This window comes from Tiliqua scincoides, chromosome 10 (assembly GCF_035046505.1).
Source record: "Tiliqua scincoides isolate rTilSci1 chromosome 10, rTilSci1.hap2, whole genome shotgun sequence".
In the NCBI taxonomy this organism is placed as follows: Eukaryota; Metazoa; Chordata; class Lepidosauria; order Squamata; family Scincidae; genus Tiliqua; species Tiliqua scincoides.
Window position 1 is genome coordinate 27,732,859 of NC_089830.1, and position 27,926 is coordinate 27,760,784.

The 27,926-nt window shown below is 51.0% G+C and overlaps 5 protein-coding genes across 7 annotated transcripts; 1 reads left to right on the top strand and 4 right to left on the bottom strand.

The window, feature by feature from the left end:
• Window positions 1-3,081: 3,081 nt before the first annotated feature.
• Window positions 3,082-7,021, bottom strand: LOC136661114 (NTPase KAP family P-loop domain-containing protein 1-like). The gene is made up of 4 exons (XM_066638134.1): window positions 7,003-7,021; window positions 6,128-6,259; window positions 3,972-5,773; window positions 3,082-3,387 (listed from the first exon to the last, which is right to left on the bottom strand). The coding sequence occupies exons 1-4, from the start codon at window positions 7,019-7,021 to the stop codon at window positions 3,082-3,084; spliced, it is 2,259 nt and encodes a 752-aa protein (XP_066494231.1).
• A 2,957-nt stretch (window positions 7,022-9,978) lies between these two features.
• On the bottom strand, window positions 9,979-12,500 carry SDHAF1 (succinate dehydrogenase complex assembly factor 1). 2 transcript variants are annotated; one of them, XM_066639001.1, is made up of 2 exons: window positions 12,313-12,500; window positions 9,979-10,912 (listed from the first exon to the last, which is right to left on the bottom strand). In XM_066639001.1, the coding sequence occupies exon 2, from the start codon at window positions 10,856-10,858 to the stop codon at window positions 10,607-10,609; it is 252 nt and encodes an 83-aa protein (XP_066495098.1). In that variant the 5' UTR covers window positions 10,859-10,912; window positions 12,313-12,500; the 3' UTR covers window positions 9,979-10,606. The 2 variants fall into 2 exon arrangements, with proteins under 2 accessions (XP_066495098.1, XP_066495099.1); XM_066639002.1 differs by having other exon boundaries at window positions 12,298-12,500.
• A 1,344-nt stretch (window positions 12,501-13,844) lies between these two features.
• TBCB (tubulin folding cofactor B) lies at window positions 13,845-20,551 on the bottom strand. The gene is made up of 6 exons (XM_066638392.1): window positions 20,352-20,551; window positions 18,156-18,299; window positions 17,150-17,246; window positions 15,844-16,035; window positions 15,434-15,506; window positions 13,845-14,539 (listed from the first exon to the last, which is right to left on the bottom strand). The coding sequence occupies exons 1-6, from the start codon at window positions 20,460-20,462 to the stop codon at window positions 14,422-14,424; spliced, it is 735 nt and encodes a 244-aa protein (XP_066494489.1). The 5' UTR covers window positions 20,463-20,551; the 3' UTR covers window positions 13,845-14,421.
• A 282-nt stretch (window positions 20,552-20,833) lies between these two features.
• POLR2I (RNA polymerase II subunit I) lies at window positions 20,834-25,429 on the top strand. Of its 2 annotated transcripts, none has more exons than XM_066638393.1 (6): window positions 20,834-20,949; window positions 22,662-22,716; window positions 23,456-23,529; window positions 24,181-24,221; window positions 24,367-24,418; window positions 25,197-25,429. In XM_066638393.1, the coding sequence occupies exons 1-6, from the start codon at window positions 20,882-20,884 to the stop codon at window positions 25,369-25,371; spliced, it is 465 nt and encodes a 154-aa protein (XP_066494490.1). In that variant the 5' UTR covers window positions 20,834-20,881; the 3' UTR covers window positions 25,372-25,429. The 2 variants fall into 2 exon arrangements, with proteins under 2 accessions (XP_066494490.1, XP_066494491.1); XM_066638394.1 differs by having other exon boundaries at window positions 20,841-20,949; window positions 24,147-24,221.
• A 226-nt stretch (window positions 25,430-25,655) lies between these two features.
• Window positions 25,656-26,678, bottom strand: OVOL3 (ovo like zinc finger 3). The gene is made up of 2 exons (XM_066638135.1): window positions 26,534-26,678; window positions 25,656-25,957 (listed from the first exon to the last, which is right to left on the bottom strand). Exons 1-2 carry the CDS (start codon window positions 26,646-26,648, stop codon window positions 25,656-25,658), a joined length of 417 nt encoding a protein of 138 aa, XP_066494232.1. The 5' UTR covers window positions 26,649-26,678.
• Between the last annotated feature and the right edge of the window lie 1,248 nt (window positions 26,679-27,926).

Genomic DNA, 27,926 nt, shown 5'->3' on the forward strand with positions numbered 1-27,926 from the left:
TTGGAGATGGATGACCTCATCTTCACATTGACACAACAGAGGCTGAAATGTGCACGTCTGCAGTTGTTGTGTTTTGCGGTGACTAAGTAAGCCAGCAAGTAAGGATTTGTAAATCCCCAGGAAAGTCTTTTTGTTTGTTTTGTTACAACTTTTTGTAACTCATGTGAAATTGTACAATTTGACACTTATTTAATTTTGATTTAAACATTAGTGGATATTGAGAATTGGAGGCACCATCTGGTCCAGTTCTTCCATTCTGTACCTGGGAGGCAGACTTAACTTGCAGGGCCTGTTCCCTTTCTTAAGCTGGCAGGACATCATTATGTTCTCGCCCAGTTTCTGTGGGCCCTCCTTATCCTTGCGCTTGGCATCCACAAACTTGAGCATCCACAGGTGCCAGAGAGTCCCCTGGAGACAACCAGAAGCCACTTCCAGTTCACATCGGCTACTTCTGGTCACATCCAGGAGGCCTTCTGAGGAAGCTGGGAGGCCAACACAACCTCCGGAGGGCCTGGCCTCCAGGTAAGTTTCTGCAGCACCTCAACCCTCCCCTGCCACGTGCAGATTTCAGCACCCACCGTGAGTTGTGGAACCGATCCCCCGTGAACACCAACTGTCTACTGTATTCTTTGTTTTTCCTATTTTTCTTATACACAATCAAAGTAAGAAAGATACACAACTCGTGGCCAGCCTTGATAACCAGGAGCCATTTTATACTAGCCAGTTGTAAGACACACCATGATCAGAGGCATTTATCAAACAGCTACCAACTTCATTATAAATAAAGTGATGTGTTAACACCTTAAACTTTATCTCAGTTAATGAACACACAAAATGATTCTCTCTTTACATTTAATATGCCTTTGGCCCCTTTTTCTATTTCAAATTCCGAAGGCTGATCTTCCCTGAAAATACGTAATTTTTATACAAGCCGGAATATTGTACAACCTTTGCATTTTCTAAGTGCAAAACCCCAGATGTGAGCAAAGTATGGATTTTCAGCTAAGAAGGGGGCAAAATCTGCCCTAGGCCAGTTATTCAATGCCTTGACTGACTATTCCTGACCACAGACAATGACTCCTCACTGTATTCCTTGAAGACTTCTGGATGTGCGCCTGGCTGGGCAGTGATACCCAGGAGTATCAAAGGCCCCATGACTGATCTGAGACATTTCCCAGCCCCTACAGAGAGGGTGCTGGGAGAAGGTGGGGATGGCATGATGAGTGAACCTCTTGGCCAAGAGATTCCTGCACTAGTACTTTACTACCTATACAATATGGGACTGGTCAGCCTGGGAAGGCAGCTCATCTGAGAGAAGGAAAACTCTGATCCCAAACCTCCACTGCCTTGTGGCTACATCCAGTTATGGAAAAGGCTTCAGGAGTCAACCTCGAGGCAAAATCCAGAGCAGGAGTCCCTGAGGCAGTTTGTGGCTGTACACAGTCACGTTCTGGCAACTCCTGCGACGCTGCTGGAACCAACCGTATTGGCCTCTGCCTTTCCATTGGACCATTTCAGCGACGTGGAGAGGTGGGATTTGCTGCATGGGTAACAGCATATCCTCCATACCTTCTTTACCCAGGCTTTGCGCACTGGAGAGGACACTTCAACTTCGCCATACGGCGTCGGCACAACACGGGAAGCAGCAGTTTACCGGTTATAAGTCTTCACTCGATTGGCGTAGAGTGTGACGCCAGGGGCTGCTTCCGACGGTGGGAGAGATCATTGCATCTCATTGGGCAGCTACCGCCCGCCTTAAGCTGGGCGGTCCCCAGCCAGTAAGGTGTGACAGACCAGGGACACACTACACTTGCTCCCAGTGTGGAAGGGATTGTCACTCCCGAATTGGCCTTTTCAGCCACACTAGACGCTGTGCCAGAACCACCATCCAGAGCACGATACCATAGTCTTCCGAGACTGAAGGCTGCCAACGGTAACAGTACCTATACAATACACATTTAGAAAACCTTGTGCTCTCCACACATACACACATAATCCAAGCTCCCCCCCCCCTGAATTAAAAGAGATCTCACAGCTCCGATCCAGAGTCACACTGAGGTCACATTAGAAGCATTAGGTGCAAGCAGAAGCACCAACGGTGACAGACAGGAATGCACATTTGCATCTGGATTGCTGGAAATGCACACTTTCTCCACACACCACAGCAAGTGGAAGGCAGAGAGGGAGAAGCAGAGAGGAAAAGGCAGTGCGGAGGGGAGAGGCTCCCAGTGGCATCACTGGGGGGTGCAGACCACACCAGGTGACACACGGGTGTGTGTGTGTGTGTGTGTGTGTGTGTGTGACACCATTAGTGACCAAAATGGCTAAAATTGTGGTTTTTAGGAATAATACTATCCTGTTATATACCATTCGATGTGTAATTTACAGCAGAATGCAATGAAAAAAACCCCGTTGACATATTTGCATTCTGTTAAAAGGTATAGCCAAAAAACCGGGTGATGGTACATTACCACACTCATCACCTGGGGCGTTTCCCTGGCCTGATAGGAAGTCCATCATGGGGGTGACGTTCTGGCCGCCCACACTGGGTAAAATCAGGGCTAGAGATGCCATTGAGGGGAGCTCCACCCGCTTCCTTTTTGGATCCAGGGACCAGGAAAGGCAGCAGCTGGAGTGCTGCCAGGCAAGGGTCCCGCTCCAATTCACTGTTAGAACAAAAAGCCCTCTTTTGTCCCCTTCTTTCCATTCCCCTTTACAGTATCAGATGGGGAGCAAAAATAGCTTCCAAAATCAAGTAGCCCCCTCAGCTTTCAACCCCACCAGATTAAATCCACCCTCACCTGCCTAATCAATGAAAGCGTTTGCTGATTACTCTCCTGACATGAAGTAGATTAACTCTCATTGCATTTCAAGGACATGACAAGTAAAAAGGACGTGATCCGGGTCCTCCAGCCTCAGAGGCATTTGTCAGAGCAAAGTATCTCCAAGGCAGGGACCGGCCCGCAGCCATCTTCAGTCCCCACTGCTGGAACTCCACACAGGGAATTCTTACTGCCGGAACAAGCACAGTCCTTGCCTGGTTAACGATTCCATCCTGTCTCCGGTGTGGTCAAATCCGATTCATCTGCAAAGATTTTCCCTGGAAATGTTCATGGACAACCTGCTCCCCCTGGGCGTGCTCTCTTGCTGCTGCAGCCATTTCTTCTCATCGAGGGTCGGCACTGGGGCTGCAGGGAAGGAGCCCTGTAGGGGCACCGATCCCAGGAAGTAAACGCTGAAGGTCATCCACTCTCCGAGGCTCATGCCCAGAGCATCTCTGATCTCGTTTTTGTCACTATAGAGCAAGGCCCGTCCGCTCAGGTTGTGCTCCCTGACCCTCTCCTTATACTGCTGGATATTTTCCTCTTTCAGACCGAGTTTGTCCATCTGGAAATGAGGCAAAAAACAGGTGAGCACATATCTTATGGCAAATGATCCCAGCCCACGACCCTTTATTGCATGGAGAGCCGATCATTGGCAGGCTCCAACCAAGTAGCGAATCCAGCATTTTAGCCACTCGGCACCCATTCAAAAACGCAGGCCCAGGGCAATGCTCAACTGCGACCGTGAGGCTGGCCGTCCAAAGAAGCTCAACTGCTGAAGAGTGAGTGGATGAGAAGCCAAGATCTGTAGCTGAGAGCCTGGCAGTAGGGCCAGAAATCAACTCGGCAAGCATAGCCTGCCTTGCAGTGAGGAGGTAGAAAAGCAAGGCAGGATCAAGGCAAGGAACAGAGAGGGCTAAAGAGTGGAAACTTTGGCAGGCGGATCTGTCTAACACAGGTGTATTTATGGGAGCTGGTCAGAATTCCAGGAGATGGAAATAGTAGCAGTCAGCAACAGGGTACAGTTCAGGCAGCAGTCACACGAGACCCTGTAATGCAAACCATCCCTAAGGGGCACTGAAGCCCCCAGTGCAAAGCCAGTGGGCCCTGGCACTGACCACAGGTTAATATGCAGCTGGGCTCACTTACCTCGCTGCAGACCTCATCCACCGACATCCTGAACAAGGTGCATTTGGAAAGCCCACACTGTTTCTTGGGGCGCTTCAGGTTGCGGCTGCCTCGCAGCAGCTCCATGTGCCTCTTCAAAGAGGAATCCAAGTTGACCGTGAAGGGCAGGAAGAAGTTGGCATCCTGCACCTGGAACCGCCCACACAGGAAGCTGTGGAAGAGCTCAGGGTCCCCATCCAGCTCCAGCAGCTTCTCCAGCTGGTCTTTGATCATGTCCAGTTCTTCCATGTACTTCTCGTACACCTCCCACAGGAAGAGGTCTGGGGCGAGCCGGCCCCCTTGACCCATGTCCAGGTGTCTCATCTGCTCGTCGTCCTCAATGCACTGCAGGATCCAGCTCAGACGGCAGGGCCACTGGTTGGCCAGGAGCACCCAAGCCGCCACCTTTGCAGGGCACAGCTTCTCCCGCGGAACTTCAATTGCCATGAGCCGGACAGTGACAGTGATGGTGTTGATGATCCGCTTCATCTGCACCAGGTTCTCCGTCATGTACTCCTTCATGGTTTCATGCAGGAGGAAGTCGAAAGCTTCCTGAATGAGATCTTTGGCTTTGAAGCCTTTCCCACACCTTGCTTTCACAGGCTTGTCCGTCCTAGGACTGACTACAACCAGAGGAATCTCGGCATAGTCTGTGGTTTGAACAAGTGTACTCTGGTTAGCAGAATCACAGCAGAGGCAGCGGGCTGGTCTGGGAGAAGACCCCAGCTGGTTTTCCCACTGGACTTTCTCTCCCAGCCCATCCTCCTCTTCAAAGCTTTTCTCCAGCTCCCGCCTGCAGTCCACAATGTTCCTCATCAGTTGCATCTTGGTGTTGTTGTCCATCTTGGGAGCTGAGAAGGGCAGGGTGATGGTGCGATTCAAGAACTCATAGCCATTGTTGGCCATTCCTTTCATATACAGGGAGCTCTCCACACAGTCCACAATCACACTGGGGTCAACTGCCAGGATGGAGATGAATGGGGCCTCGTAGTCCGAGAGGAGGATGTTCATGGCATCCAGGACACCCACCACTTTGTCTGGGCTGCAGCGGTCCAAGCTGGTGATCTCCAGCACCACCCGGAGCTTCCTGCACTGGAAGATCTCCATGAACTGGAGGAACTTGGCAATGATCTTGACTTCCCTCTTCACATTGCTCATGAAGCCCAGCTGGGCGCTGAGGTCTGTCCGGTTCATCTGTCTCTCCAGCTGGGCCTTCTGGGTGACAACCACATTGCGGGCTACCATGATCACCGTCCGGATGGCCACCGCTGCCGTGAGTCCAACCGCTGTGGCCCCGATCCCCTCCACAATGGCGATGGCACCCCCAGAAGCATTGCCAATGGGAATGCCATAGAAGAAGATGAGGACAGCCACCCCGATGGCCACACCCATCACCAGAAGCACAGCCACCCACAACGGAAGGCAGAAGTACCTCTTGCTGACCCACTCCTTCCCAAGAGGTGCCTCAAAGATCCCGCACTTCCTGCCCACAGCCCTATAGACACTCATGGGGATGAGGCCAAAATGACTCTCAATCCCGTCACACAAAGCGGTGATGAGGCCTGCCCAGAGCTGGTCGCTTCCTGCGTATTCCCAGGCACTGAAGTGAATGAAGATGTGGCGGATGTTTTTTCTCCTCCTGTGCTGCGGCGTCAGGACAGGGCAGTAGAAGATCATGAGGAGGACAACGTGGACCAGATCCCAGCCAGAAGTCCCTCGCTGCTTCACCCCAGTCCGCTGAAACTCCTGGTGGTCTTTTTTCCATGACTGGAGATGCATGTAATCTGAGGTGGAAAAGCAGAGATTTAATCCCGAAGTTCTGCCCATGCGCAAGGTCTGCCTTGGATCCCATTCACTCACCAGCGCATTGATTGTGCAAGTGCTTTAGAAATAACACAGGGAGGAGGAGGAGGAGGAGGTTGTCATCACTAGTCCAGGCTATGAGACTGGATGCCAAAAGTTCTGGGGGCCGCCAGATGATACCAGCAGACCTCCATTCTCATTTGTGACTCAAGGCCAAAAAAGGACAGCTCTGAGAAAGACTGGAAAGCCCACCCCACCCCCAAAGAGGAGCCCTGTTGGAGAACCACAAATGGGGGTGAGTGAGCGAAGAACTTACGAAGGTAAAACTTACTCACCTTGAATCCTTTTCAAGAGGAAGCTCTTGCAGTGGCCCCAAGGCGCAAAAAACCCAACCGTCACTGGAGTGGAGACACAGTAGAGGGCCTTGGCTAAGGAAAAGCAGTAGGCGTCATCTTTGTTCTGGAACTCTGCAAGAACAAGAAGGTTGGCCAAAGAAGAACGACCACGTCAGGCCCTTTCTGCCTCATAATCAGCTCCCCTCCTGTTTCTCCTATCCATTCACTCAGGCAGTGAGTTGACAGGGGCACCGTCACTTACTTCCACCCACCCCCACTGCTCCTCCTCCCACCAAATTCTGAAGACAAAAAGGGGAACAGAGTGGAAAGAAGTGCGGAGGAGAGAAGAGTGGTGGGCTAGAGTGTCTCTGACGCACAGAGAGAGAGAGAGAGAGAGAGAGAGAGAGAGAGAGAGAGAGAGAGAGAGAGACTACACTTCTGTTTTTAAACTGAAAGTTGCCCATGACGATGATTCTGTGTATGATGACGTACTGGAAACTTGAGTGGCGGGCAGTTCACTTGAAGCACCAGTACGAAGTGCAGTGAGAGACGATGAAGAGAGGCACTCTAGATGCAAAAAGGGAGGCTCTGACCATTCTTTTCTGCTTAGGATGACTGAAATAACTGGCCTGTTCTCCCTGCTGCATCTTCCATCTTGCCAGGAGCTGAGAGCTGCAAGGACCACCCCCTCTTTTTCCCTGTCTTCCCTCTACCTTCCCTCTTTCATCTTTTCTTGCAGGAAGAGCTTCCTCTTGCTGCCAGGACTCCATGAAGCAGTGTTACTCCCTGTTGGTGTAATCAGCAGTTACCAGCTTGGGCAGCAATTCCGATCCTTGACTAGGGATGCACACCTTAAAACAAGTCCCCTCACTTACCTCTGGTCAAGGAGACCATTGCTGCTGTGTTAAAGGCTGAGGAAGGCCCCCAAATGCTGGTAGCTAAGGAGAGGAAGAAAGCATGGCAGTTATCAAGCTGGCACACAGCCCAAGATTTTTTTTAAACTCCAACTGGGGCTGGCACATCCATGGCTGAGGTGGTCTCCTTAGACAAAACGCTGGTGTGGAGCCCCCACTCCTGTCCACCCCTTGCCCACACTGCTGCCCTGCCCACTCTCTGAATTGGGAAAGAAAGGGCATAGAGCAGAAGAGGAGCGCAATGGGTACACTCTGCACTATTCCACCACTTCCCTCTCTTCTGCACTTCCAGTCTGTCCCCTTCTGTCTTTTCCAATCCAGAGAGTCGGGGGGGGGGAGCAGTGGAGACAAGTGGGTGGGTGGAGGTGGGTTGCTGAGTGGCCCTGTCAATCTACTGCCTAAGGCCTCATGGATGGGCCAGCCCTCAGCCCCAAAGCATCTCTTCCAGTTGACAGCAGCTCTCTCAGAACTCCCACAGAGAGTGATTTTAACGCTGCAAGCCTAAGGGGCCAGAGGCATCCAGGGTCTCCTGGACCATGGAGAAGGCCAACTGCATCATCCCTGAGCTTCCACAGCCCAAACCCCACATTCTCTGCTCTGCAAGCTGCCACAGCACTGGCCCCACCAGCACTTCCTTCCTGCCTGTGCCTCTCCACCTCCAAGGCTCTGGCTGCAGGCAGGAGGAAGGGGTTCACTGGGTTTCCAGGCAATTTACCCAGGGTTCCTTGGGCAGCCCACTTTCCCTCTGGTCAACCACTACACAAGCACTCCAGCAACATACTTTAAAAGATGCATTAAAGCTTTCCCAGGTTAGTAACTAAGTTCTTACTACATGACGAGATTCTCCAAGTCCCGCTGTGCAGGGTCGATGTTCCAACAGAGCATCAGAGAGAGTGTCCCGCTGCAGCCTGGCCATGAAGCATGTGTCTGGAAGCTCACCTTTCCCCCTTATAAAGCAAAACCCCTTTGGCCCAGTTCAAGAATCCTGATTTCTCCCTAGTTCGGATCCGCCCTCCCCGTTGCTACAGCAGGCGGCCTCCGGCAATCAGGTATCTGGCACCTTTCCACGTTGGCAGCACCCAGTCACCGTCCTCACAGCCTCTGTGCTCCTAACAGCCACGGGCAGAGTCACTCCCTCTTAGTTCCCAGGCAGAGACTCTCCTTCTTGGCACCTGCTTTGTCAGTTCTTTTCCTCTGACTCTCCCACTAACTTCAAATCATTTCACACTTTTGTTTCCAACTGGACCTTTCAGGAAAGGACTTTCCCCTATGAGAGCATTCCAGATCAGGCACCAGAAAAGACACCCCAAATGCCAGCATTCCCAACTTTCTTCCCCCAGTCACTCCGCTGTGGAGATGCACCGGGAGGCAGAGAAACCCACCAGCATGACATGTGTGGTTCCTTCCATTACCTGTTATCTGGGATTATTTTCACTGGAGATGCCTGGAACTGCAGGTGGCTCTCACTCCTGGCCACATGGCTCCCTGGCTTGACTTCCAGCCCTCAACCCAAGAGGACAGTTAGCTGCTCCAAGTCAAAATGAAAGGCAGCTGGGCCTTTCCTGTGCTAACTGTCCCCTCCAGCGTCCTCTGCTTCCCTTCTCCCAGCTTTAGGGTTCGGCTTTCTCGAGGTAGCAAGAGGAAGTCTTAAACTGTTCCTAGATGGCTTCACTTCAGGCCACAGGGAGGAGAAGCCTGCTTGAAGGCCCCCCTTCAAAAAAGCAGCTCTCACGTTGCATGGAGGAAAGGACTTGGCCTCTCCCTGACACGCTGCTGTCCCAGGTGCAAGTCGGTGCAAGGAGTCTTTTGCAGGAGCCAGCAGGTAAACACACCCATTCCACCCACAAGCCAGCAGGTAGACACGCCTGTTCCACCCAAGGTCTGAGGTGGAGCCCTCCGAGCTAAGCATCTCAAAGCCGAGCAGAGCTTTGGGGGGAAACACTCTTAATGCAAAAGAGGAAAAATGGGACAGGGCATGCCTGAGCCTTTCCTCTTGGACTCAAAGTTCTGCCAAACCCGGGCTTCTGTCTCTGCCAGTGCCTGGTGCCTGCCTAAACACCCTACACACCACTCGGGAATAATTCCACTCGATGTTTGTAGGACTTCTGAGCAAGCAGGCATCAGACTGGCCTGGAAGCAAACCCGACCAGCATCGACAGGACTTACCGCAGAGTAAATATTCGCCAGTGTGCAGGCCGCACTTCTTCACTTAATCCACAAGCACGCTTGGTGGTCTACAAGCAATGTCAGCTGCCAGTGAGCCACTGGGAGGCCAGGAGACTCTGCTCAACGACCTTTGCAGCAGGTGAGCGAGGACTGCAATCAGAGACCGGGTCCTGAGGTCATCTTTCTCCCAGCCTGGCTAAGCAGAACCAGCACCTGGGCACGCAAGGACAGGAGGTTTACTTATGAGCAGGGAGGGCACAGGTGGCGCAGCACTCAGTTCTGGCTGAGGCAGGGCTTTGCCGAGTGTGAACTTTGCCCTCCTCCTTCCCAGATTACATTATCAAGTCCCAGGGCAGCTTTACAGGTTTAAAGTGGTGAATTTTTTCATGCAAGACTGAGATGTGAAGGTGACCTGAGTTTCAGGCCTGGCTGTGCTAGGTATGTAAAGTAGACATCCCCCCCCCCCACCTTCCAGTTATGGAGACATGTCTGCCACAATGTGCAGGGGAGTAGAGTTCAGAAGTACAGCATCAGATTTATAATTATGATTAGGATGAGGCTGTCTGGAGAACCCAAGGGGGAATTCAGCCTCTTTCCCTTTGGCAAGTCACCCTCACAAAAGAAAATAATACCCAAGGACTTTGCTTTTCAGACAAAAATAAGCAACCCACTCTATTCATCTTAGTTTTCTTTGCTGGAAGAAGAAACTACTCTGGTTTCCCTTTTCTATCTTTCTCCTCATATTTGCCACCCCCAATAACAGACAAGAGATCATATTCTAGAAAAGATTTTAATTGGCTTTCTGTGCCACAATAAAATTGTTGGTCTTGAGGTATCACAGGAGTGTTTGTCACACAGGCTCCTAGTGTTACAAAAAAGGCAATCTCGATTGCACACACTGAATTGTAGAATAATTTTAATCCCGCTCCTGTAACCACTTGGGAGTGGTTTCGTGTTGCCTCAAAATTCATTCTTTAAATAACACCATTCATCACTTTTCACTGAGATGGGGTGAGTTTCACGTGCCATGCAAAGGGGCTGGGGATTTCCAGAAGAGTTCTCAGCACACACACAAGACTGGGCTCAAGAGTTCCTTGGGGCAGGCCATGGTAATTAAGCCTGCTCAAAATAGCTTCAAACCTGTGTGGAAGATGCACCCCAAGTCTGCTTATACAGAGAAAGATGATGGGAACATGAAAATCAGCTTCTCAACGGCACTCTCTAGTGGTAGCTGTGGCTCAAACTGGGACACCTTGCCTGTAAATCTCATGTTTAGTGAGCTATGAGACTATATCCACCATGAAAGCTGGCCAGGCCACAGGGAGAGGGAAGAAATGGTCGGTCTGTACAAACTGGGAGGAGGGAGAGTTTTCTTAAAAAGCAAGGGTCCTAGAAGAGGTCACCAATCCTCCAAATTCGTCTTGACGAAGGCCCCCATCTGTTTGGTGTGGGCATTTTGGAGTTGTTCCAGCTGCCTCTGCCCACGGCGGACAAGGTATTCAATGTACATGACGTCCGTCCGGGGGATCTGAGCATTCTTCCGGAACTCGGCCCGTATCCGGGGCAGGAAGCCAGGCTTGTCCTTGCTGGCTCGCAAGAAATTTCTATACAAGGCAAGCACTTGTTTCTGGAGCTTGCTGTGGCGCACCATGGTGCTCCCAGCTGAACCCTCTGGCTGAGCAGGGAGGACTGGTGTGGCAGGGTACTGGGAAACCAAGAGAAGGCATGTTAGACAAAAGGTAACGGAAAACTCTCAACTTTGAATAAATAATAAATGACTCTTCCCCTCCCCCCCAAAAACAGAGAACACAAGAAACGCCCTGCTGGATGAGTCCAAAGTAGGACATGGAAACGGAAGGTTGGAGTTGGGATTTTGGAGGTCATCTAGTCCAACCCCCTGCTCACTGCAAGCAACTGCTACAGCCTCCCCAACCTTCAAGCTCACTCTTCCACTTCCCACAGTAGCCAGCCAGTTGACTGCAAGAAACCCACAAGCCACACTCAAAGGCAACACCTCTCTTCTGCAATCCCCCCCCCCAACATCTGAGAAGCCTGGCACGGCTAGTGTGACCCATAGCCAGTGATTTAGACTGGTCTAATTCCACGTTTGAAGCCACTTAATCTAGCGACTACTGGACAGATTCCATGGCAGGATGGCCTGTCACTGAAAACAGGTTCCAAGGCTCATAAAAAGCCCCCACAGAGGGAGAGGTGAGGGGCCCGAGACTTTGATGGAGAGTACAGGCAGACCCTGTGCTGTGAGAGGCCTCTCTGGGAGCTTGCAGGCAGAGAGTTCTGGCCCTGGTCCTGGAGCTGCTGGCTCTAGCTCTGCACTGCCCCACAGGCAGCCTGGAATGAGCCCCTGATTTTAAAACACTGTCTTCATTATGTATCTGTTCCTCTTTGGGGTGGACGGTTTGCAGACCAGTGTGTCATCAGTTTGGGCAAGCTGCGCCTGCTTGCGTCGAGCTAGACTCCACTTCTTTCCGTTTCAGTCTCAAGCCTCAGTTTCCCCGTCTCTAAAATGGGAAGAGGCCCAGGATTCTCTGCCCCACCTCGCAGGGTTGTTGCAAGACAGAGATCTGCAGAAAAGGGAATCTTTTGCTTTGGAAGGGGAAGAAGCGCCACGTCCAGGGGAGAATCACTGGCCACAGCAAACCTGCCTCTCTGCAGTGCGGGAGGGGGGCTTTGGGGGGGGGAGTAGAAGAGGGAGGCCCCCCCTCAGCACCCCCTTTTGTTTTGCTCTCCTGCATTCTCCAGCCTGCGCACGGGACTCGGCTTTGCTGATGATCGCGCAGCACAGATTAAGCTGAGAGGGGGGAAGGGAGCCCCTGGAGCAGTGGCGTAGCTAGAGGGGGCAAAGCACTAAGTCTTGCAGGGAGCCTCCCCTTCGGAGCCATTCCAGGCAGGGGGGTGCAAAGCGGAGGAGTACGCCTGGAATGGCTCCGAAGGGAAATGGCTCCCCCCTGCCTGGAATGGCTCCGAAGGGGAGGGGCCCCTTGCACGCCGCGGGGAGGCTCCCTGCAAGACTTAGTGCTTTGCACCCCTCTAACTACGCCACTGCCCTAGAGTGACCCTGCCGGGACACACCCTCGCCTGCAGTACCCGGAGAGGAGGGACGACGACCGGGCCCTGGCCTCTGATCCACCCCACAGCGCGCGGGGAAGGCACTTCCGGGACCGCCGCCCCTCTGCGCGGGGCCTCCGGCCAGTACGAACTCCACGTGCAGCCGGGAGGTTGCAACAAGGGTATCTTGCAGCTGGAACCTTGCAACAACCCATAGAACGTTGGCGTCTCAACGTTCTACTCGCTTGCGATTGGCTCGCCCGGTGATGGGGGCGTGGCCAAGGAGCTCCCTGTGGCCACGTGAGAAAGGGGTCAGGTCGTGCATCTGCGCAGGCTCAACCCCCAGCCTGGGTCCTTAATGTGGTGCGGAAGCTTGAGGTGCAGGCCCAGAGCTGTTTTCCAAGAGCAACTAAGCTGCAGTCCTAGTAGAACCACTTTCCTGGGAGTCAGCTCCATTGACTATAATGGGACTTACTTCTGAGTAGACATGCTTAGGATTGTGCTGTTAAGTTTTTCTTTTGCAATCTAAAAATAGGCACACATCCATCCTGTTAGGAAAACAACTTCCTAAAGGTGACTTGCTAACACTTCTCCACCCTTTCCCATACATACATCTCCCCAAAGAGGACTGTCCCCTGGGGGTCCCGCCCATGGCTTAAGCGGCAACAGATGTGTTCGGGCCATTGTCCCCACTTGCATCAAGCAAGCCCTTGGCCCTTGAGTGAAGGTTAATGTCCCACCAGGGGGGGGGGGGAAAGAAAGAGAAAGAAGAGGAGACTGGCATCAGGATGGCTGCAGGTGTGGAGTGGGAAAGATGCTGCACCAGTTCTCTTGCTGAGGCTGGCGCAGCTGCTAGGAATGGTGTCCAGGCAACTTGCCTCTGGCTTCTATTTCCTCCATTACTGTGAGAAGAAGGCAAAATTAAAAACTCCTGCTCTTAGATTGGGAATTCCCAATTTACTGTTACCATTTTACTTTGGTTTTTACTGATATTAGGCTTCAGTAGAGCAGCCTTGAAACAACTGCTTCCTGTTCGCCCAGGGCCTGGCTCTCCTTTCCCTTGTTCTCAACACTTTCCTGCCATAGAACTGTCAACATTTTCTTCCCCAGAGATCTCCACTCTTGAGCGCAAGCAGGTGCTGACAGCAGTTGAAGCTCAGATGGATATGAACCAGACACTGTCACTGGCCCTTTTTCCTTAGCCAAATCTTCTGGTCAAGCTTGAAATGTTGCCTGTCTCTTACGTGACAGTCAATGTAATACCACACAACATAACTTTTGTTTCCTTGAAACTGTTTCCACATGAATCTGCCAATTCATCAGTTTTGAATTTATCCTCATGACAGTCTCCTCCATTACTTGTCATCTCTTTTACCAACAGAATCCAATGACTACCAGAGACACATCAAGCACCATCTCTGCTCCAGACAGCTGCCTACAGTAAGGAGATTGGAGCTTAAATGGGCCAGTGGACTGCCTCTTGTAACTCATAAGGCCAATTCTCATTAACAACAATCGCCCCTGCTGATTCTTAAGATAAAACAAAATTCGTACAAATGAACACTCATATCTGGAATGCATTTTCCCCCCAAAATTTAATTTGTAATTATCACATAGTATCAGGCAGCAGCAGCAAAAAAAATCCACAATGGAAAAAAAATGCATGGTCTTAGAAATGTCTTTGTTTGCAAAGCAGAACAATTCTCTTATGCTTCCAGATTCTCCTTTCGACATGTTCAAGAATGGTTTCCGTAAGCACTAAGGCTGCTCGTGGGAAACGGGAGTGACCTAGTTACTGCTGCCCCCCCCCATTTGAAGGCTGCTGCTACAATGCAAAGACACTGGTATGCTCTATGTTACCAGACTGGCACAGAGAAGGGTGCAGGTGAGAAAGTTCAAAGGGAATGTAGCATCTCCACTGAACAAAACAAGGACAACTGACCAGGGGAAAAACAACCATAACACAGGTTAAAGAACACGCAGCGGCTTCTGTGGCATCTTCCTGCCACTTGCTCAAGCGACCTCTGGTGCAGGATCAGAGCGCAGCAATGCACCAACAGCGGCAACTGTGGAGGCCGAGTGAAGGGAGATCTTGGTGAGTCGCTCCAGTTCGTTTGCCACCCCCACCACCTCCTCCTTGTCGTCCCATCACATCTCGTCCTCCAGCCCAAAGTCCTCTTCAGGGAAATCCCCCACTGTGACATACTGAGGCTTCACAAAGGCTCCGTACTTGGCCTGGCACTCAAAGTATTGCTTGCCACCAACACTGTCGAGGAAAAGGGACCAGAAGAAAAGGCAGTCACACTTGGGTCAGAGTTGGCAACTTAAGACGGCTGTGGGCTTTCAGAAGGCAGACTGGATGGGTGAAGGAGGGGCAACAGTGGTACATGGAGGGGCAGTTTTAAAAGTGTTTTTCAGGTGAATAAATGAGATCTGTACAAGACTGTATATTCTATGTTCAGAAAACAAGATTCGGCACCCAGTCAGCCAGGAGGCTGTGTCCTGCAGAAATTATGCAAGCCAAACAAATTTGCATGGTCTCTTATTTGCATAATTTATGCTGCTTCAGTTGGTCACAGGGAACCCTGAAGGGCCGCAACACTCATTCAGCCTCCCTCCTGGCTTTTGATATCTAAGCAGGCACTGCCTATGGGTCTTGAAGCATTTCTTCCACTGTCATGAAGACTAGAAACTTGTTGTGGATCATTTTACTTTCAATGAATGTCGAGGTTCTCAAGCAATTGTGTTCTAAACCTTCACAGAATCATGGGGTATGGACAGCTCAGGACATGCTTGTGGGCCGACTGTACAGAGGCCAGAGAAGAAACATCTATAATCCACTCTGAATACTGCGCATTGTGGAAAGACCATAACATTGCCAGCAAGGAAGATCTGGAGCTATGGACACACCATGAGTTTTAATCTTTCTGAAGTTTTCACTCTATAAACAAGTCAGATTCTTACTTTAGTGACCTGACAATGTGTCTATTACTAAACTGTGAATTGCATTTAGCTACAGATTCAATGTGGCTGGCCACATGCTGGATATTAAGGTGATCCTGCTCTGGTGCCTCTGAGTGAGAAGTGAAGAGGCTGCCATGGCCACAAAGACAAAAGAGAGGGCTGACGTGACAGAAGCCAGTTCAAGGGAGGGGTTTACCTGCCGTCGTGCTTTCCCAAAGGTTCGTCATACTTGATGCCGATCCAGTAACCAGGCTTGAACTCCGTTAGGCCTAAGAAACAGAAGGAGAAGGCGCCTTAGGAGGGGGAGAGGCATGCAACCCAGTCCTAAGCACACTTCCTCAGAAGCAAGTCCTACCACGTTCAGCAGCACTAACTGCCCAGGAAGTGGCCTTCATACAGCGTGAAGGAACACACCTGCTTCTGCAATCAGACCCAGAATCCCTGCCCAGGCCCCGTGAGGTATGGCGAGAGGCCTTGCTGAGTTTGGATCCTGCTAAAACTGTGCTTCTCTCTGAGAGCAAGGCCAGAGGCAAGGCACTCCCACCAGCTTCTGCACTCCATTCTCAACAACCCCCCCAAAGGAAGCAGGAATTCTCTTGTACTCACCAACATACATCACTGTCCCCCGTTTGTTGGGCTGCCCCGAGGTGCGCACTTCACACCTGGCCCCCACAGAGATAGCCTCGGCCAGGGCCTTCTCCTCAGCCAACTTCTGCTCCTGCTCCACCTCCTTCCTTGACATTTCTTCCTTGTTGTACTGCCCCAGTTTATTGCGCTTCAAGAAGGAGCGTGCTGTGTCTGCGGAGCAGAGAGAAGATGCTTCTGGCTTCAGTACAGGGAGGCAGTACTGCTTGGAAGATGCAGCAAACAAAATCCTCCTTCCCACACACCCACACTTGGTTTAGTGGTCCAAAGGAGTTAATGGGGTGGATCAGAATCTGGTGCGAGGGTGATGAGGTAGTGCAGGGGTGCCAAGGAAACATCTGACGTAGATAGGAAATTGCCTGATGGACATGTCACTTTGACATTTGAAGATCTGGTCTCTTACCAAGCATCAGAAACTTAACCAATGTTAATACCTGAAGGGACCTTCTCTGCAATGCCACCCAGGTTATGGAACGCCTTAAACCTGGGTGCAAGGCTGGCTACATCACTTCCACTAACCCACAACAACAGAAAACAAGTCTGTCCAATTTAGCCTTTAAAGCCCACGTTTGTGCTGATCTGTTCTGTTGCTCTTTTGACTCGGTTTTCTGGCCCCAGTGTATTTTTTGTTGTTAACTCTTGTATTTATTTTTATTATATTTCATTGGGTGTTGTGAGCTACCTTGAGTGCCTTCCTTGAGGAAAGGAAATGGTGAAATGCAACTAGTATATAAAGCAAATAAGCACAGCCAGGAATATACATGTCAGCTCATAAAGACTTTGCTTGGAAGGAAAAATCCACCAAAAAGGGGTAAATGAGCTTCCCTCAAAACAAAGAGGCAACAAGATTCCCCTGGCAGACTCTCAGATTAAAACAAGGCCAACCAATGCAGCACAGGGTACAAGCCATGATGTGTATGCGCAACCTCCTGATTTTAGAAATGGGTTATGTCAGAATGCCAGATGCAAGGGAGGGCACCAGGATGAGGTCTCTTGTTATCTGGTGTGTTCCTGGGGCATTTGGTGGGCCGCTGTGAGATACAGGAAGCTGGACTAGATGGGCCATGGCCTGATCCAGTGGGGCTGTTCTTATGTTCTTAGGGATTGCTGAATAAACTGCTTATTGAAGCAGATGAGCCCACAGCCATCATCAAAGGGCATTTTCTCTACATGTCAGAAACACGCAGCCCATCACCGCGTCCTGGTCACTGTTGCAGCTTTAGTCCTTGCACACACATTCACAAGTGGCACTGCCACTCATCCTCACCTGCCCTCTTGTCGTATTCGGAATCTGCTATCTGGATTTTTTCCACCCTGGACACGTCTTCATACTCTCCAATCCTTGCACCGCTCTGATCGATCACCTGCATGACCACAGAAAACAGTGCCTGGGCATAACTGGCCATTTCTCTCTTTAATGGCAGAAGCAAAGCCGCAACCAGCTTGTTCAGCTTGTGGGAAAGTGTGGCAAATTTAGAAGGCACTTGTGTGCTCCACCCCCACCTCAGGCACGAATGGTGGGAATGCAAGAGAGGGTCTTCTCAACTCAGCACCCAGCCTTAAGAACTCACCGCCTCAGGAGATCCACTTGACCCCCCTCCCTGAAGGCATCCCATTGTCAACCAAAAGCTCTTCCCCTGTGCATGGCTTCTGACTTGACCAGCTTTCAATTTTCACTATTCTCTTACTTTCTACCGTATCGTTTATCTGGCATTCAGAATTATTTTATTAACTGCACTTTTTCTTTGTTGTGTTAGCAGACTTGAGCCATGTTTGACTCAGAAAGCGGGAATATTAGTGCTGCTGATAACAATAATTATTATAAATCACACTGGCATGCTTACTTCTCAAGCAACCCAGTCATTAAATTTATACCAGACATAATAGGTCATATAATTATTAGTCATTGTTTATATTCTACAATCCATGTGTATAGTGCTTTGTAGAACAACAAGAGGTCTTGCTCCAAGGAGCTTACAATTTAGATGTCAACAGTAGGGGAAAGGAAGAGAAAATGGTAGCAATTGCACCCAGAAAATCCCAAAGCTTTGGAGATCCCTCCAGGGATGCAGATGCCCACAACTGGCACATTCACTGTTCAGACTTTGAACCAGTCCTTAATGGGACGCCCTGGAGATATCCTTCAGACCCGGCACCCCAACCCAATAGACACCCCAGTCTGCCTCCTCTCACTATGAACAAAGATGCAGTCTGGTGCAGAGAGGTGCAATTGGTTTTGCATTGCCCCAGGAAATGACCAGCTTGACACTCACATGGATCCTGCACCCATCATCGATGGGGTAAGAGCCCAGCAAGGCCTCATCGCTGTCCAGCTTCATCACAAACTTGTCGTCCGCACTATAGAGTTCAAGGTCCATGCATGATGCTGGGCTTCCCACGACCAGTTCCAGCTTACACTGTTGACAGGGCAAACAGACAGACCCAATCAGGGAGGGATACTTTTCTCAGTTAAGAGGTCAGCAGCAAAATTTAACACAAAACTTGCTTGAGCTCAAACCACAAATCATGTATTGCCAAAGAGGCCTCAACAGTGAATACCAGCTGGGGGTCAGAAACAGGAGTCCCCTTGGGCCTAACCTGGTCATCTGAAGGGTGCTGCCTCACCCTCCAGTTGCCAAGCTAAAGGCACAAGAGGTACCTGTGGCAATAGAACTTATAGGCATGGCAATGCAAGGAAAGCAGGTTTGGAGCACTGGCACACAGCATCCTTGAGTGGTTTATCAGTGGCCCTACTGTAAATGTAGCAGCTGACCAGGCTGTATGCACCCTGGGCAAGAAGCACATCATCCTAAACAGTTGGGAAAACAAAACCAGGAATATACACAACACAGGAGCAGAAGGAGAAAATCTTTGCAAACCCCCACCTTAAAAATTTCACACTAGCTTTTCTCTGCAAGAAGGTAAAAAGAGGTTGGTTGGAAATCCCAGCTCTGGCACAAATCCACATACTACTGCTGGGTAGGGTGGGGTGGGGTGGGGTATGCAGTTAAGAGAGCGAGCGCTGGCTGGTTGGCTCACCCATCTGGGCACTGGCCACCAGCTGCCAAGCCGCAGTTAATCCTGGTTTGGGTGCGCGGCACACAAAAGGATTTTCTGTTGACAAAAGTCCATTTGCAGGGACCGCAGCTCAAAATAGGGGCCAGCACACATCTGCCAAGCATGGGGTCCAGATGCAAATACTAAACTGGCCAAGGGAGTCAGCAAAGCCCCAAGGAACTGGGAACATAGAAAAGCAGGATCCAAAATGGGAGCAGGTGCAAAGATTAGTCAGAGATGGATGGATGGCAGAAAACAAAACCCTCCAAGGCACTGGCAGACCATGAGTTGAGCCATGCCAGCTGCAGAGGAAGCGCTGCACAAAATGCCGCATGACCAGGAGCCTGTCACTCAGCTCGAGATCGAACCATGTCACCCAAGCTCATGTTGACCTCCCATGACAAAGTAGGGGGAATTTTCCTTTTGCGTAGAGGGATTCTGCGTGTTGAATGCACAACAGACAAGAAGGAACCCTCCCTGCTGCACTGACAGATGCGGTCCAAGGCCACATTCCAGATATGAATGTCTTTAACAGTCAGGCATCTCTGCAGCAGCCTGGCTGCCACCACAAGGGTCTTAGACGTGGCAAAGAGGCTCTCAACTCATTGCGCAGTTTGGGAGCTTGTCAGTCCTCCCTCCTCAGCAAAAGGGCCCACACCAACATCCTGGCTCTTTGGAAGCTGCAGGTGTTGGCACTGGAATATATTGTGGGAAGGGGCAACACACACAGTATGTGCCATGTATGCTCTTAGCAGAAGCACGAAGCCCAGCTGGCTTTTGGGAGAGGCAATAGGTCTATAGGACTGGCTCCGAGTCCCCTTGAAGTCAGTGGAATTTCAGGGCTCACCTGCATTAACAGAGCACACCTTTCTCTAGAGTGCATCTCTACGATCCCACATGCCCCCTGAGAAAGCGGGCACAGGGTGCAAAGACAGCCTTTGCAGGACCTCAGCTTTTCTCTGAATAGCAAGTCAGCAACGAGCTCTCAGGCTAGACAAGCCCACAAAGGAAACTGACAGCAATACTGAGGAGGATGGGCAGGGGGGGTCCACCCACCCCCAGGAAGAAAGGAGGGTTCAGAGGGGTCCCTGCTCTCTGAAGGGGGGGCTGCAGAGGAAGGACTGTGCAGGCCGACTGAGTGGGGGAGGGGCAGATGGAGCAAAGGGGGGTCCACCTACCCCAGGGTGAAAAGGGGTCCAGCCTGCAGGGGGGCTGTGGGGCCCCCTGGGTGCGGGAGGGGCGGGGGAAGCAAAGGGGGTCCACCCACCCCAGGGAGAAAAGGGGGCGGGGTCCTACCTGGTCTACAGGAGGCTGTGGGGGAGGGGCTGCTGGGCCCCCTGGGCGGGGGAGGGGCGGGGTCCAGCCTGTTCTCCGGGGGCTGCGCAGGCCCTGAGCGAGGGGGCGGGGCCTACCTTGAACTCGGCGAGGGTGAGGCCGCGCGAGAAGCGCTTCAGGGCGCGGAAGGAGTTGAGGCTGCTGCTGATGGACACCGAGACCACCGCGGGGCTCCCGGACAGGCTCATCCCGCCGCCCCGACTCGCCTCAGCGTCGCCGCCCTCCGCCCCGTCGCGAGCCGCTCGCCGGCCCAGCCAATCGCCCCGCCCCCGGCCGCTTCCTCCACCAATCGAGTCGCGGCTCCCTGTCACGCGCCACCGGCGCCCGATCCTGGCGGTTTCTTCTTCCCTCACGCACTGTGGCCCTGGAGGGGATTCAGGCCAATAGGAGGCGGGAACGCATCGGCGGTGAGGCGGGCTGGCCAATGGCTGAGCGCGATGCAGGAGGCGACGAGAGGGCTTGAAGCCAGAGGGGAGAGGGCAAGGTTGGTCGCACAGCAGGGAGCCTTGTAGGCAGGGCCTGTAGTCGCGCCTGCGCAGTGGAGGCACCGAGAGGCGGGGCCCGTGTCTGTTTCAGCGCCTGCGCAGTTGAGCGGCGGGTCGCCCAGATGGTTGCCATGGAGTCGGAAGGGGCCTACGAGCCGGGCTTCGTGGGGATCCGCTTCTGCCAGGAATGGTGAGAAGGGGCGGGGGCGGGTGAGAGAGCCGAGCTCCGGCCCAGGCTCTCCCACGGCTGCCTAGAACGAGAGCAGTGGGTTCGTCTGTGGAACTCCCTGCCACAAGGTCCGGGGAAGGTGCTGAGGACGCCCCCATAAGCCCCTTCCCTGTGTCTTGTTTTGGGGAGGGGCTGCTCCTGTCCGCCTCTCCCAAACTCTTCAGCACCGGGACCCACTTCCTCGAATGACTATCTGTCACGACCCACCAGAAGTGACGTCATTTACCTGGGAGTGACATCATGGCTGGCAGTGACACAATCAATTTAGCCTTTAGATGTATCCTGTATGTAGCTGTGGTTCTCAAATGTTTTAGCACCAGGACCCACTTCTTAGAATAAGCATCTGTGAGGACCCACCAGAAGTGATGTCATTGACCTGGGAGTGATGTCATGACCAGCCATGACATCATCAACTCACGCTCCAAATCTAGGCTGTATATATCACTGGTTTTCAAAAGTTTCAGCACCAGGACCCACTTCTTAAAATGGCAATCTGTCAGGACCCACCAGAAGTGATGTCATTGACCTGGGAGTGATGTCATGGCCAGCAGTGACATCATGAAGCAAGAAAATTTTTAACACCCCCATATGACAAAATCAAATTAAATAAGTAAGGCAACTAAAAGTTTACAATAAGTATAAGTTTAAAAGTTTATTTAAAATAAAGGAGAACTCTCTTAATCCTCCCAAGCAGTTGCTGATCTGTTTAACCCATTTCTGCCCAGCCCACAGTGTACACATTTTATCCCTGTTGCATATATGTGTTGGGCAGAAATCGCTTTAAAAACATTTCCAAAGGTTGCAATCCTAGCCACACTTACTCAGGAGTAAGACTAATTGTCGTTGCTAAAAGCACATATACATAGTAGCCTATTAAAAGACAGATCTGTAACATTTCCCCAGATGCAGTCACATCGCATGGGAGCGTCAAGTCTCATATACTGAAAATAAAATACATATTGAAATGAATGGGAACCTACCTGAAATTGTCTCCTGTCCCACTTAATGGGTCCCAACCCACAGTTTGAGGAATGCTGCAGCTTATTGCAAGTCTGTAGATGCTGCCCCTCAGCATTCCTACTCTCAGGGGGGATCAATAAATACTACATGTTGCAAAGCATAATCAAAACAACCCATGAAAGAAGATGAGAAAAACAGCAAACAAGCAACACAAAAGGTGAATAGCAGCTGGATTCAATAATAATAATAATAATAATAATAATAATAAGTAGTAGTAGTAGTAGTAGTAGTAGTAGTAGTAGGAAGCACAGCAAGAGATTAAAAGGCCTGGAAAACAAGTCAAGATTTTGCCTGATGGCAAAAGGAAGACAGAAACATTGGGACCGAGTGTCACAAATAACAAGCAAGTTGGGGTTTCTGCTTAGCTACATTAATAACTTATCATTTGTGACCAATTGTTATTAATTTCTTGAACCTTTGCATAGACAATGCTCTCTTAAATGCCAGGGAGAGGAATATGAGCACATTATAGCCCATGTCAAACAGACATTTAAACTGTTTATTATGGAATGGGTTAAACAACCCTCTGTGCACCAGGTAAGAGAGGGAGTTGTGTGCACCCATTTGTTTAAGAAGGCTGGTCAGAATCTGCTGATCAAATGGGACCAGAATCCAAGACTTGCATCTCATTTCATAATCTCTTGTTTCAATAGCAACAACATGTTATACCCCAAGGAAGACAAAGAGAACAGGATCCTGCTCTATGCGGTGAGTGTCAACTGCCTCGGCCTCTGGTCTGCCACTCATGACCATTACACAGCTGGGCTTGTAACCAAAGAAATGCTGGTCATTAAAACCCAGTTGCTGGAGGTTCACTCCTGTTTGTCATGCAACCACCAAAAAACTTCCCTTTAATACATTTATTCCTTTTGAAAACCACCTGTTGGAAGTCTAGCTGAGAGGGGAGACATGCATTGGGGATTTTCTATTATAAACGGTGTTATTTCTTTGAAAAGGTTCTTGGCCACCTTTCAGTACATTTGACAGGGTGACGTGCCATCAAATCGCTGCTTGGCCAGTCCCAGTCAGTGAGCAGGCCACTGTATTTTGTAGTAATTGAAGTGACCAAGAATCTTTGGGGCGGCCCTGTTATGCCTCGCCAGAAAGAGGATGAGAAAGATGGTTGTTAGTCTATCTGCTGTGACTATTGGTAGCTCACACAGAGATTCTTCCCAATCCTGAAACCATTTAACTGGAAATCCAACCTTTGTGCAGTGGGTGAGCATCACTATTTATTTTATGTATTTATCTGTTGCGCTACGATGTGTGCTGTCTTGGAGCTGTGGACCTTGGAAGGAAGGCCTTCCTTCCTTCATAGACTGTGGAGCATAGAGAATAGGGGCCAGGCAATTTTTCCTTCTTGACCACAGTCTTTGCATGTTCGCTTTGTTGGGCTTTGATGAGTGCTGGTGTGTGTCATCCCTGCTTTTTTCTCTTCCCCCTCAAGTGCCGGAACTGTGACTACCAGCAGGAGGCAGACAACAGCTGCATCTACGTCAACAAGATCACACACGAAGTGGAGTAAGTATTGACAGGTGCCTTGGGTGCCATTTCTGGACTGTGTTGACTTCTGGGGGGAATGAAGGATTCTCAGGGGTTGACATCAGCAAGAAGGAAGGGTGGTCATGCAGTGACAGCAAGGGTGTGTTGGTTTCAGCTGGTGGAACTCCCTGGAAGCGTGCTGGTACCTGGCTACTTTTCAGAAGTGTGGCAAAACAGCTGCTGAAAACAGTATCTCAAGCATCCAGACACATGCCTGATCTTGTCTGATCTCAGAAGCTAAGCAGGGTCAGGACTGTTTAGTACTTGGATGGGAGACTGCCTGGGAATACTGGGTGCTGTAGGCTTATACCATAAGTCTTTCGAGACTGAAGGTTGCCAACCAGAGGTGCCCCATGTCATGCAGTGATTGGCAAAGTAGCCTCCAGGTAGATGTAAGGGGGGACAGCTTGGAGGAGGGAGGCCAAGCTAGAAGAAGTGCAAGAGGAGTGGGGGGGGCTGATCCTGAGGAGTTGGCTTTTACTGGGGAATGGCTGTCAGTATGTGTTTAATTTGGGCCTGCATGCGTGTAAGTTGATCTGTATTGCAACTTGGGGTGGGCAGGCTGGAAACAAGTACATACAACATCTTGATTGCAGTGAGCTGACCCAAATAATTGCCGATGTGTCTCAGGACCCAACGTTGCCGCGAACGGAGGACCACCCCTGTCAGAAGTGAGTGTTCCCCCCACCCACTCTGCAAGAGTCAACAAGGCCCTGTGTGTTGACCAGCCTTGGACAAAACTATGGCCCACTTCCTGGTGCCTCTAGGCCCTTTCCCGCTCCTGCATTGACCAGAACCCATTAATCTGCCTTCCAGGTGTGGTCACAAGGAAGCCGTCTTTTTCCAGTCTCACAGTGCCAGGGCTGAGGTGAGGAGATACTAGCTTTGGAGCAACTACAGATTGGTTGTTGATGGTGTCCCCCTGAACAGGTGACAGGTGTCAGGATGCCCCGTCCTTTCATTTCTTCATGCACATAGGTCTCCCTCTACCAAGCCAGTCCCAAGCAGTGTTTCTGCCAGGCAACTGTATTTGCCTCCCATCTTATTTCTTTTCCTTTAGTTTAGTTCAGGGACAGAGGTCCAAGTGTCTCATTGAGGGGGTCACTCCTGCTGGTTAAGGGATTGACGTTTAGCTTGGAGGTCTCTTTAGCTTACAGTGGGTGCATTTGAACTGTGATCCTTACAGGGGCTTTAAAGGGAGACAGTTATGTTTGCCAAGAACAAAGTCCAAACAATGCTGGTACTAAGGTGATCTCTTCCAAACGCTGCAGCTTTTGGGTCTTGCTCTGTGGAGCCTGGTGGTTGGTTGATGTACATACTGCCATCTATGTACATGGCACTTTACAAAGAATGAAAGGGCAGATCTCTACCCCAAGAGGCTTAAAATGTAGATATTCACACATGGGTGACAACAGAGAAAAGGGAAGAAAGGTGTGGAAGGACTGATAAGAGGAGAAATATGCAAGCATTTTAGCTGCAAGCACCTTCAGCTTTGGACTGAGGTCTCCATGGAAGAGGTGGCTTTTAAAAGGAAGTTAAGGTGATTCTTTCAGAGTTCTGGGTCTTCTGTTGCCCAAAAAGCAAGAAACATTTTCTGGAAACTCACATGAAACGCTGGCCTCACTGTCCCCTCTTGTCTGTCCTAGGATGCCATGCGGCTCTATTATGTTTGCACAGCCCCACATTGTGGTCACCGTTGGACAGAGTAAAGCCCTTGTTGGTGTCAGAGCAGCCTGGTGCCCTATGACCATCTCCCGATTTGTTCCTGGTTTGGGACTCCCTCCCTTCCAGACAGTGTGTCTGCTGCCTTTCTGTGCTTAGACATCCTGTTGAAAAGTATCTAATTCTCTTAATAAAATTGACTTATTTTTAAAAAAAACATCTCTACCCCATGCTTTGCTGGAGCTCCTGTGTGGGGCTGAAGTTGACACATATGTCCAATTTGAATGGCACATGGTCATAGGTGTGTGTAACTGGCTCTAGGTCATGATCCTGAGCAAAAAGGGAGTGGCCGTGAGCATGTTTGTGCCTGCACTCCTTTACCTCACTAGAGCCCACTAGAGCCACTGGATCCCTACCAGCTTCTCTTTTAAGCCAAGGGTTCCTCAGCCACAGTACACAGGAGGGTAGAGGACATGGAACTTGGCCTGCAGGGCTGCTGCTGCTGACGGCTTCTGGTAGTCTTTGGCCACAAGGCCATGGGCGGGGTGCAGTTGGCGCACGTGGCCATAGTACTCATCGCTGCCACTGCAGGTGAAGCCGCAGTCCTCGCAGACGAACAGCTTAGAGCGGCGCTCACGGTAGGCATAGTGCTGCTGGACGCCATGGATCTTCTTCAGGTGCGACTCCAGGGAGCAGCGCTGGGTGAAAGCCTTGTCGCAGACGCGGCAGCAGTACGGTCGGATGCCTACAGGGGAGCCGAGGCAAAAGGCATGAATCACGCCAGCCCCCACGGACTCTGGGCCCCTCTGCCAGATGCCAGGCCTGAAGGAGGAATGATGGGAGGGCACCAAATAAAGAGCGAGGAGAGGAAACCTCAAAAAAGAGTGCAGAGTTGGGGTGGGAGGTCGCTCTGGGGATCTTTGGAAAGTGCTAAATCTGATGCCCGAGGGAGAGTCAATCACTGTGTAAGCTGTCTGTCTATCAGCCTTCCCCGTCCTCGTTCTTTGTTCCTGTGCACCTGCCTTGCCTTGATTGGACAGAATCACATCCGCTAGAGGACACCAGAGGAGACCCTGCTGGATCAGACCCATCACTTCCCATGATAACTAAACAGATGCCTTCAGAAAAATCCTTCCTTGTTTGCCCTCAGGTATTCACTGGCAATGTGGGAGGGGCATTTTCACTGAGAGGAGCTGTGATGGGTTTCCAGGAAACTAGGGTTTCCAGCCACACTCTGTAGCTTTATGTGTCTGCTCCCCAAAGGTGCCTGGGGCCCAGTTTCCCTTTCCCAGTTGAAGCCAGAGTTGTTTCTGGGACTCACCTGTGTGGGTCCGCAGGTGCCTCTTGAGGTCGAAGGTGTCATTGAAACCTTTGCTGCAGAACTTGCAGATGTGCTTCTTGATGGCGCTGTGGCACTTGAGGTGTCGGTTCAGCATGCGCTGCAGTGGGAAGAGCTTGCTGCAGACGGGGCACTGGAACCCTGCCAGAGGACTCTGGCAATAAGAGGCGGAAAAAAGAAGTGGATTCAGAGCAGGTGGTGGCCCTCAGCGGCTGCCAGGGCTGTCTGCTGCCACCTGCCCTGAGCAGCTGACAACCTAAATTTTTCAGGGAGGGGGTATGTCGAAGGCTCTTGGGCTTTGTATCAGGTGGGGAAGAAAAGGAAGAGGTGGAAAAGGTGGATTTTGAAAGAGGAAAGGAAGCTGGGGCAACAGAGAGGAAAGGAGGCATCCACATAAGGGAACAGGAGTCCTTGGTGTGGCACAACTTAAGGGAACAAAGCCACAAGTCCAAAAGCACCCTGGACAATAAGAGCAGAAAGCAAGGGGTGAAACAAGGCTGTGGGCAGCTTGGCAGGGAAACAAAAGGAGATTTGGGTGGTATGCAGGTCCAGGGATGGAATTGGAGGAGGGGGGTGTTCCATGGTCAGAATGCTGTCTGCAGTAAGATGAATGCGAAGGGTAATGTTTAGGGCTCAGTCCTAGCCAATTTTCCAGTGCTGGTGCAGCCGTGCCAATGCGGCATGCGCTGCATCCTGTGGTGGGGAGGCAGTCAAGGAGGCCTCCTCAAGGTATGGGAACATTTGTTCTCTTACCCTGGGGCTGCATTGCGGCTGCACCGGTGCTGGAAAGTTGGATAGGATTGGGCCCTTATTCTACTACAGATACTGTATTTGAATAAACTTTGATCTATTATGAGCCCCCTTGGGTGCCTCTCTCAGAGAGGGGAGAGGTGGCATAGAGGCATCTTAAATACCGAAAGACAAGGAGTTGGATTTTAGTTGCTTTTTCTTGCAAAACATCCACCTGTGGGACTCCCAGAACTGCACAGAGCAAAGGTCTTCTAGTCTGACCACTGAGCCAGCCTCACCATCCTTACCTTGTTGTTCCTGGGATGTCTTCCCGTGGCATCCAGTTGAGAATGAACCAGGCTTGGGACGAGGCCTTGGCCATTGCCTTTGTGTGTCCTTTCCCAGGTGCTTGGGCTGCAGTCTCCAAGAGTCTGGGGGCCTGGGAGGGGTTTGGCGAGGCTTCCTTCTGTAGGATCAAAGCCATCCAAAGGGCTATGTCAGTCTTAGGGAGCCTAACTATCAGAGTAGGCACAGTAGGCTTGTAGGATATGGAGCTAGGAGAACTGATGGATGACGTCTCAAATCCTCTCTCTGCAGCCGAATATCATCTCATCCATATTCCTTAAGTTTATATACCTTACAGGGA